The 10471-nt window shown below is 28.7% G+C and overlaps 1 protein-coding gene and 1 long non-coding RNA gene across 2 annotated transcripts; both read right to left on the bottom strand.

The window, feature by feature from the left end:
- Positions 1-360: 360 nt before the first annotated feature.
- On the bottom strand, positions 361-1973 carry LOC149881849 (uncharacterized). The gene is made up of 4 exons (XR_016445213.1): positions 1816-1973; positions 1071-1181; positions 662-851; positions 361-435 (listed from the first exon to the last, which is right to left on the bottom strand). It is a non-coding gene; the product is annotated as an uncharacterized LOC149881849 (long non-coding RNA).
- A 5331-nt stretch (positions 1974-7304) lies between these two features.
- Positions 7305-10179, bottom strand: LOC149881848 (WD repeat-containing protein 53 homolog). Its single transcript, XM_090067659.1, has 2 exons — positions 9440-10179; positions 7305-9165 (listed from the first exon to the last, which is right to left on the bottom strand). The coding sequence occupies exons 1-2, from the start codon at positions 10125-10127 to the stop codon at positions 8786-8788; spliced, it is 1068 nt and encodes a 355-aa protein (XP_089923785.1). The 5' UTR covers positions 10128-10179; the 3' UTR covers positions 7305-8785.
- Positions 10180-10471: the final 292 nt, after the last annotated feature.

Here is a 10471-nt window from a genome sequence, read left to right as displayed (position 1 = left end):
TTTTTTATGCGAGCGAGGTTTTTTCAATATGTTTTATTTAATCATTACTTTTAGAAAATTTTTTAATATTACTGATGTCCTCCCGGCCTAGTCTGCCTCTGCATGTACTTTACACACATATAAATGATATATTAATTTCAGCTCGGAAGTATGAGCATTATAAAAATGTTATTGGTAAATAAATATTTAGAAAATAAGTAAAAAATATGAAGAAAATTTTAAACACCAATTTTATTTTGATTCAATATAACTAATTTTTCAAATAGAGTCACACAATTTATGTCGTTTTTTCAATCATCACATTAGACCCTGTGGAAAATAGCCGCTAAACTTTTCCTAAAGGACCACACAAAATACAATTTGCATTTATACTATTGTCATTTATTCCATTGAATACAAAAAATAGTTCTAACCCAGTTCAAGGCAAACATTCACCTAAGAGAAATAGAAAACATTATATAGTGTTTACCATAATAAATATTTTAGTTGCATATGACTTTAGTTAAGTTAAGGACGTTCGTTAACAAATTTGCTTTATAAATAATAAACTTAAGCCAATGCAATATAAAATAGATAAAAAAAATAACAACCTTTTGTCGTTAAACTGTCGAAAAACAATTTTATCAAAAAGCAAAGTTATAAATGTTTAGGGAACTATTACTTTTCGTCCACGTTCCTCCAAAAAAGAATTCATTCTCTTTCTCGTTCCGTTATTGTTCCTCAAAAAAAGAATTCGTTCCAGGAATCCATTCCTTTTGGAACGCGTTCTGCCAAACATTACCATTTCTGAGCTTAGCGATGGTGAAGATTCTGACTGATATAATGATTCTTCAGATGAAGATAAAATTACTCTGAAAAGAATGACTTTGTCATTGTACAGTATGAAGGAAGCTATTTTCCAGGGAAAATAGTGCAAGTTATGGCTGATGGCTATGAGATAGCCACAATGGTTAAGAATGGCGTTTCTTCTTATTGGTGGCCAGATAAGGAAGATAAGCTTGAATAAATAAGGGAAAAAATACAAAAAGAAAATTCGTAATCCAAACTTTTGTTCTCGACATGGGTCATACCTTATACCAGAAATGAACGCTTCATTCATGATTTCATTTGTAATAAAATATTTGTGTTGCATCACTTCAAAAATATTCAATGTCTTTGCAATCTTCACTAAACAACATTCACTAAAACAAAATAATATTACTACTGCTTTCATTTTTCTCTCATTGAACATATAGTCAAATACTAAAGCAAAGGACGGTCAAATACTGAAAAACATAAAATCATGCTTAAAGAAAACAACAACCAAAACATGAAAAGATGGTACTTGTTAAAATATTGCTTAACAGTATGCTAGAAGATAGTATGGTGAGTTGTTAGAACTGTTAAGACTATATAATTGGCAAACAATCTTAAAGTTATGGAATTTTTTCACCTAAGAGGTCAATTACTGTTACATTTACCTTATGTTAATTATATTTATTATACTATGTTAATTATGGAAAATGGAAAAGCTATATATATATATATATATATATATATATATATATATATATATATATATATATATATATATATATAACGATATATATATAAACGATATATATATAAACGATATATATATAAACGATATATATATAAACGATATATATATAAACGATATATATATAAACGATATATATATAAACGATATATATATAAACGATATATATATAAACGATATATATATAAACGATATATATATAAACGATATATATATATATATATATATATATATATATATATATAAAACGAAGAAACAACAACTATGTATGGTACTTAAAGTTTCATGCCTAGCGGCAATCATCAGCCATGAAATACAAATCAAAAATCTATAAAAACCGTTACAAATTGCAAAAATTACTGTATCGTGTGCTCTGACGTCATATTAGGAAAAAGAGGAGGAAAAGAAAGAAAGAAAGAAAGAAAGGAATAAAGAAGTAAAGAAATGAAAGAAAGCAATAGAGAAATAAAGAAAAGAAAAGAAAGAAAAGAAAAGAAAGGAAAGAAAAGAAAAGAAAAGTAAAGAAAAGGAAAGAAAGAAAAGAAAGAAAAGAAAGAAAAGAAAGAAAAGAAAGAAAAGAAAGAAAAGAACGAAAAGAAATAAAGAAAAGAAAGGAAAGAAAGAAAGAAAGAAAGAAAGAAAAGAAAAGAAAGAAATAATATAGGCCTAGTCACCAGTATCGAATTTCGAAAGAAGAAATTTATTTCTATGCCTGCATTTTGAAACCAATTCGTTCTTCTTATTCAATAAGGTACCTTCATTAAACATAATAATCATGTACTTCTCATGCAGGCATAGCATGCAACATTTTGTGGCCGGGTTGTACGATTTGCAATGTTTGATTATCTTCCACTTAACGATAGGTGTGAAATTTTCTTCTTTCATTTTCCATATTTCTTTCGATAGTTCTGTGTCGTTCTTATATTTTTCAATGTTAAAGGATTTTTGGTGGTTCGCATACCTTAGTTTGAAAGGTGTTTCGCTGATGCCGTAATATATTTTATCTTTCATTACTGGGTTGCTGGAAGAGATGGTGGCTTGGTAGACTATGTTTTTTGCAAGACAATTTTGATGTAAAGGACACTTAGTTTTATTGATGCAATTACAGGTTTTTTCTGTAATGTTGGGGTTTTTTTGCTGCTGGTTTTTTTGCTGCTGGTTTTTTTGCAGAATGCTTTGGTTGTGGGAATTTATGATGTCTTTTATGTTCGGCATGCAGCTGTAGCTCACTTTAATGTAATTTCTATTGAAAATCTTATGGAGTTTGTGGGTAACTGGGAGATGTTTGTCGACCAAGTTTAAAAACCGCTTTCCTATATTTGTGCAAACATTTTTGCTGTAAGGAGGATTGAACCAGATAATTCTTCGCTTACGACTTTTGTTGTTAACAGGTTGTAAATTGGGGATGTATATAAGCTTTTGGTCGTAACCTGATTTTTCTAAGGCTTCCTCATACATATAAGAAGAATTTCTGAAGATTTGTTCGCTAGATGAATTGGCAGACAATCGTAGCTCGATGGAATGCGGGATCTGCTTTAAAATGTTAGGAGGATGGTTGGATTCAGCATGAATATAGCTTAAAACATTTTCAGGTTTACTATAAGGCCGGAAAGAGCAGTCATTGAGGTTTAAAGTGACGTCAAGATAATTGACAATTTTCAAATTACATTGGATGGAAATAAGTAAGCCATTGTCTTTGAAGATTTGAACAAAGTGCTTTTTTATTCTTTCCATTTGCGTGCCGCTGGTGTTTTTAAATATAGCTAAACCATCGTCTCGATATAGTCCAAAATCAGCTTTGTTGTAATGTTGCGATAGTTGGAAAAGTAGGAAAATGCCAACAAGTTCACAAACCTCGGCACCGTCAAAAGCACCCATGGTAACATCAAACAAACCGCTTTTCTTTTTAACCCAAACTTGATCGTTATTAAAGAGTATCGATTTTCTTGCGTGTTTGATAATCATTTTTTGATCATTATTAATTGTTACGTGCTTCTCAGCAAAGCTAATTGCGTTGTTTAAAAGATTTTCATTGATTGAAGGGTAGAAGTCATTTATGTCAAAGATAAGAAACTTATACAGGTGTTTTTCAGTGATTATCTTAAACCAATCAGTGACATTTTGCGTACATATCCATTGATTGAAACCAAGTATACGTTTGATATCATGTTTTATTTTTGATAGTATATTTTTACTGATTCTTCCAATATCATTTTTAGCAGGGTTTAGTAGTCTGACTGTAGGGTTGTTTATAAAGTTCTCTTTGTGGTCTTTCAGGGTTAAAAAACAGTTAGATGTTCCATTTATTTCAATTTTGTTAAAAACTTCGTGGTTTCTTAAAATTCTTTTGGTTTCTATATTTACTTGGCCTTTTATTATTGGATAGGCTTTTTTGTATGAAGACGTTATAGCACTTGTGAGTAAATTATTATATTCGTCTTTAGACAACATATACATGTTTGATGTTTTGTCAGCGTGGGTTAGTGTTTTATTTGATTTTCGTAAGTTCATTATGTCATCATTTAGCTTTGTTTGGAAGTTGGATCTTATTTTACGGAACTTGATGTTTTTGACTAGATCTAATAAATCGTTTTCAAAAGGTGTCATTTCTTTAACTTGTTGTGGGCACTTCTCGGTGTTAATTCCGAAAGTTTCAGACCTATTGTTTTCTTTGTTCTTTAAGTTTTTGTTGTTGTAAAAAATTGCTTTCCATCTCATTCTTTTTATCATCAGTTCTGTTTTCTTTAGCAATTGTAATCTGTAATTTTTTTCAGATGGTATTGGAATATTTTTGATTGAGTATCTAAAGTTTATTTTCTCCATTGATTTGACGACTTGAGTAGAGTGCTCAACAGAAGGAGCGAATATTGCTATTTCAAGTTGTATTATTATCAAATACAATATCTCTTGTTCGTATAAGAGTGCTCAATATTTTGTATAAATAGAGCAATATATATATATATATATATATATATATAAAGGTTATTCTTGATGGATATCTTTAGATTAAAGAATTTTTTGATATACTATATATATATAGAAATGCTGATTAAAACTTATTATCATACTCAATTTTTTGTTTTTGCTTTTTTTTATTTTATTTTATTTTTATTTGTCATTTACATATATAATATAGGAAATTAATCTGACTAGAATTTATTTAAATAGAGCCGTACATGCTTTACGTAAGATAACTTTGAAAAATTACATCTTTCAATGAAATTTTAAAAGAGTAAAAATATATATATATATATATATTTTAATACAACACTACATCAAACGATATATATATATATATATATATATATATATATATATATATATATATATATATATATATATATATTTTAATACAACACTACATCAAACGATATATATATATATATATATATATATATATATATATATATATATATATATATATATATATATATATATATATATCGTTTGATGTAGTGTTGTATTAAAATAATACAAAGCTCTTGTTCGTTGAAAAGTGCTCGATGTTTAGGAAATTTATTTTGATTATATATAAATTTTAAAACAGAGCGATTTATAATTATAATTAAAAACGATAAAGAAAAAAACTTTTATTATAGAACTTTAAGTTTCATGCCTAACGGCAATCATCAGCCATATATTACAAAATTAAACGTTAAAATTACATTTATAATTACGGTGGCGTGAGTTCTAATGACTCCATGGAAACAAAATCTTAAAGTATAATGTGACGTAAACGTAAAGTGAACCAGGATCAATCTTCGATATCAAATGAGGAAATAAGGAACTTATTCTTGTGCCTGCACTTCGAGACCATTTCACTCCTTGTATTAAGTAGGTTATCTCCTTTGTACATCAAAATTTGAAACTTCTCGTTCAAACAAAGGTTACAAACTCTTGATGCTGGGTTGTATGGTTTGCATTTTTTAATAATTTTCCATCTGATAAAAGGTGTGAAGTTTTTTTCTTTTAATTTCCATACCTCCTTTGATAGCTCTGTATCGTTCTTGTACCTAACTTCATTAAAGGATTTTAAGTGGTTAGCATACCGAGCTTTGAAAGATGTTTCGCTAAGTCCTATATACACTTTTTCTTTATATTCCGGATTGTTCGAATATACGGTGGCCTGATAAACGATGTTGTTGGAAAGGCAACGGTTGTTCATTGGACATTTCAATTTTTCAGTGCAGTTGCATTTCATTTCATTAGTTTTTGCCTCATTTTGCAAAATGTTTTTGTTGTGAGAGTTAATAATGGATTTTATATTTGGCATGCAAGAATAACTAATATTGATTGTGTTTCTATTAAATATTTTACGAAGCCTGTGGTTAACTGGGAAGTGGAGGTCGATGAGGTTCAAAAAACATTTACCTATTTTTGTAACAACATTTGCACTGAAAGGAGGATTATACCAAATTATCTTACGTTTATGGTTGCCGTTTGTTGAATTTATACTTGGATGGTACGCAAGTTCGCAATTGTAACCCGATTTTTTCAAGGCTTCTTGATAAGGAGGAATACTTTCTTTAAAAATCGCTTCACTTGACGATGCTGCTGATAATCTTAATTCAATAGTTTTAGGAATACTTTTTATTACACTCGGTGGATGATTAGAACTAGTATTTATATAATTCAGTATATCATCTGGTTTGCGATATGGTTGAAAAGAACCATCGTTAAGATTTAGCGTTAGATCGAGATAGTTGACTATTTTCAAATTGCATTTAATAGAGATAAGAAGATTATTACTTTTAAAAATTTGTACAAAATGTTTCTTTATTCTCTCCATTTCCTGACCACTTTTGTTCCTAAACATAGCTAATCCATCATCTCGATATATACCGAAAGTGCTTTTTTCATAAAACTGCGAGATTTGATGCAAAATAAAAATTCCCACTAATTCGCAAATCTCCGCGCCATCATAGGCCCCCATGGTGACGTCAAATAATCCCCCCTTTTTCTTAATCCAAGCAGTTCCATTGCTAAATAATAATGATTTCCTTGCATGGTGTATAAATTTCATTACATTGTATATATATATATATATATATATATATATATATATATATATATATATATATATATATATATATATATACAATGCAATGGAAATGTATACGTATATATATATATATATATATATATATATATATATACATATATATATATATATATATATATATATATATATATATATATATATATATATATATATATATATATATATAATGCAATGGAAAATAGTAGCTTTTTGTTTAGGAACTTTAAAGATTGTAAATTATCCTTCTTTCCACTGTAGTCAGCCTGCAATTAATATCGACTTTGAATTTCTTGCCTAACATTTTCAGTAAAATATTCATTAGATTTATATCGGCATTCAAAGTAATTAGCACATTGAGTCTTTTTGGCAACCACAATCATTCCACGCGTGTTTGCAAACTCCTCTCCAATTTGGTTTTTCTCCTTACTTCTTTTTTTTTACGTATTTTTTTTTCCTTGGATTTCGCTCAGCACTTTTAATCCAATCTTTAAAAGAACCAAATTTCAACTTCAATAACTTCTGTTCCGATTTCTACTATATTTATTTGTTTCTTCTTCTTTGGTATAAACATCAACATTCAGCAGCCTTTTTTCTGTTGCAGCTCATAACTTAAAACTTGTTTCCAAAAATATTTTCTTCTTGATCTCTTTTTTTAATTCTTCTCCCTTTCTCATTTTTTTCTCTTTTAAAAAAAAATCTGCCAGATTTTCTCAACTTTCTCTCTTTTTGTGTCCTAAGATGTTTCTTAAATCAAGTGTTGATGATCAATGAACTTTATCTTCAAGTTCCTTTAGTGTTTTTATTTTGACCTGAGTCATTGTTCTCAAAACCATTTTGCCAGTTATCTTTTGATTAACGTTGGTCTATGGTCTCGGTTTGTTAGTAAAAATCATAAAATAGTTACAGAATTATCGCGAACCTTACTAGTTGAACTATTAAAATTTTATCGGTGTACATTTTGTTTGAATTCCCAGTCGTTATTACTAAAACATTTTAAAATTTTAATTGAAGACTACAGGGGAAAAAACAGATTTCAAATTTCGCAACTTTTCAAAAATATGGATTTTCAAGTTTTAATGTATCTTATTCTTCCATAGGATTGAATATTTTTAACTGCCTTTATTGGTGACATGATGATTTTTCAATTTGTTTTGCACTTTTCTTCGATCGATATGTAATCTTTGAGTCAAGTTAAAATCAAAATTTGTATTTATCATATAATTTCTTTCGTTTACCCTCCTCATAATAGGTTTTACTATTTCTATTATCACATCCTCCGTTAAAAAATGCATTCGCACTCTTCCAAGACTATTTCAAATCTAGTATTACACAGTCCTGCATCATGGAAAAACTGATCTTACACGAAATATCCTCTGCCAGAGGTAAATTTTTGGTTCCATACTTGTGAAAGAGTAAATTAGCGTGGCCTTAAACAAGACCACTTAGTAGAAAATGACTTCTTAATTGGGTTGTCACTGTAAATAAAAATGCGGGTAGGTTAGCAGAAAATCATCTAGCAATTAAAATGAAGCCAAAAAGTTAATTTTTTTAAAAAAAATGCAGACGATATTTTGTTGGATTTTTGACAGCTTTAAAAGCCATAAACTGTGACGTTTTTGTATTTCTTTGGATGGAAACAAAAATGGCGTTAAATTAAGTAAAAAAACCTATTACAACGTCTTTTAAGCATCCAAAGCATAGATTTTCTTAATTTTCAAATGTTTAAAAGAGGCTAGACTTAAATAACTTCTTTTAAACTGAGAAATCATGTGATGGTGTGATAATCTATAGATGTAGAGTTCATCACAGGTTTCCCTCAATATTTCAAAAACAAATGCCAGAGATGAGTTCACTTGATATAAAATAGTCTTTGTTTTATACATTAATTTGATAGTTTATTTTTTGAATTAGGTTGAATTATTAGTATGTTATATCAAATTAACATCGTGCAATATAAACTACCTTAGAAATAATAAATCATAAAGTTTTTTAGCTGTTTTTAACTAGGAGCTTTTCGTTTATTATAAATATTACAAAATAAGTTTCCAATTGAAAACAGAAATATAAAAATGAAAATCATGTAGTTTAAGCAAGCACAAATACATACATACATATGAATAACATACATATGTGTGTTGTAGTTATCTTTTAGGAGCTGATATATGTATACAAAATGTAAAGCAACTATACTAACAGAAACTATATCAACCTATAGTAAGCATTTTAACATTTGCAGTTTGATCAGTAAAAACAACAAACATTTTGTCATCAAAAACAGCTGTGTCAATGGCACTGAGCTTTGAACCTATTTGCAAACTATCTAATAAAATATTTAATAGTTCATCTTCAAGGCATACATAATTCTGGGGAATATTGTGTTTCTTGCTAAAATTAGTCATAGAGATGCACCACAAATTTAAATATCCATCATTCCCACCAGAAAGCAGTAGATGCTTGGTATTATCAAGCGAAGAAACAAAATGGACACATGGAACCCCAAGCGATGAATGTTTATTTATTACATAAGATGGTTTCATTCCATAGGCGCCTTTCATTAGTTGAAAAACTTGAATAGACCCATTCCCTAATTAAAAAGATTTAAGTTAGACCAACAATAACTTCAATTTTATATAAGTGCTACAATAAATGTTATTAATACTGGTTATAATTTTTTCTGAAATTTGTATACTACATAAAAAGAATCTTAATTCTACAGCAAAGTTATAAAAAATATGGATACATAAACAGAATCTCAAATGACTTTTTATGTCTGATGACAACACAAACATTATTTCTATACAACCATGTTTAGAATAAAAAGATTTCAAAATTATATTCTCCTGAATAGAAAAATTTACCTAAGCCACTTGCTAAAAAGCTTGAGTCTTCAGAAACATCTAATGAAAATAATAAAGGTGGATTAAGCATGTAGACAGAGTGGTCTCCTGTTTGGTTTAAAATATTCTGAGTGTTGAGGAATTGCAAAGGCCTAACATGTTGAAAATCCCATCTAATTAGTTGTGAATCCATTCCACCAGTAACAATTTCATTTTGTCTGTTAGGAATAAAGGAAATACACGAGCAAATATTTGTATGTCTTTTTCTAAGCGTTTTAAACAACTTATTTACTTTTAAGTCAAAAATCTTTACTTCTCCAGAATCATCACAACTTGCCAAGTTGAGCAGTTTGTTATTGATTTTAATTTGATTAATTTCATCTTGATTCTCACTGTAAAAATGTACGCATTTATTTAATGTGACTCTTAAATCAAAAGAATATACCACGTTTCCAGAAGCCGCGTAAAAATTATTTTCGTCTATGTTAAAAACAGATGTTACTTCCTTATTTTGAAGTAGTCCAACTTGATCGTATATCAATGATTTTCCAAGAGGTGCGATGAAACAGCCACTTTCATTACCAAATATGATTTTCTTTGAAGACAGTATTTTCACACATAAATTACTTGTGTTTTCAACTATATCCGGATGGTTTAATAAAGTAAATTTAGAAAATTTGAGCGTATTTCCTTCACTCATCAGTGCCATATGCGGATGTTATTTTCTGCACAATATTCCCAGCCTCAACGTAACACTGTAACTTGTATATGCATTCAGTTTTACATATTTACATGTTAAGGGGGTTGATAGTTTTAAAGCAAAATAAAACTTAAAAGTTAAAAAGCATTAAAAGTTGTAAGTGTAAACTAAATAAACTTTTTTATAAATTTCTTACACAATTCCATACCTTTTTTATAACCATACCTCATATCAATTCCATATCTTTTTTATAACCATACCTCAATAGTAACTTTAAACCGCTGAAATAGCCAACCACACAGCACTAGGTATAAAAGTTTCTGGAGCTAAAACCTTTCCTCACCCACCCAGTC

Source organism: Hydra viridissima, unplaced genomic scaffold (assembly GCF_058129835.1).
Source record: "Hydra viridissima isolate aposymbiotic clone 2 unplaced genomic scaffold, HvirCarnegie_v1 scaffold_11, whole genome shotgun sequence".
Taxonomy (NCBI): domain Eukaryota; kingdom Metazoa; phylum Cnidaria; class Hydrozoa; order Anthoathecata; family Hydridae; genus Hydra; species Hydra viridissima.
Note: the sequence above shows the minus strand (reverse complement) of the source record. Positions and strands in the feature narration are given on the sequence as shown.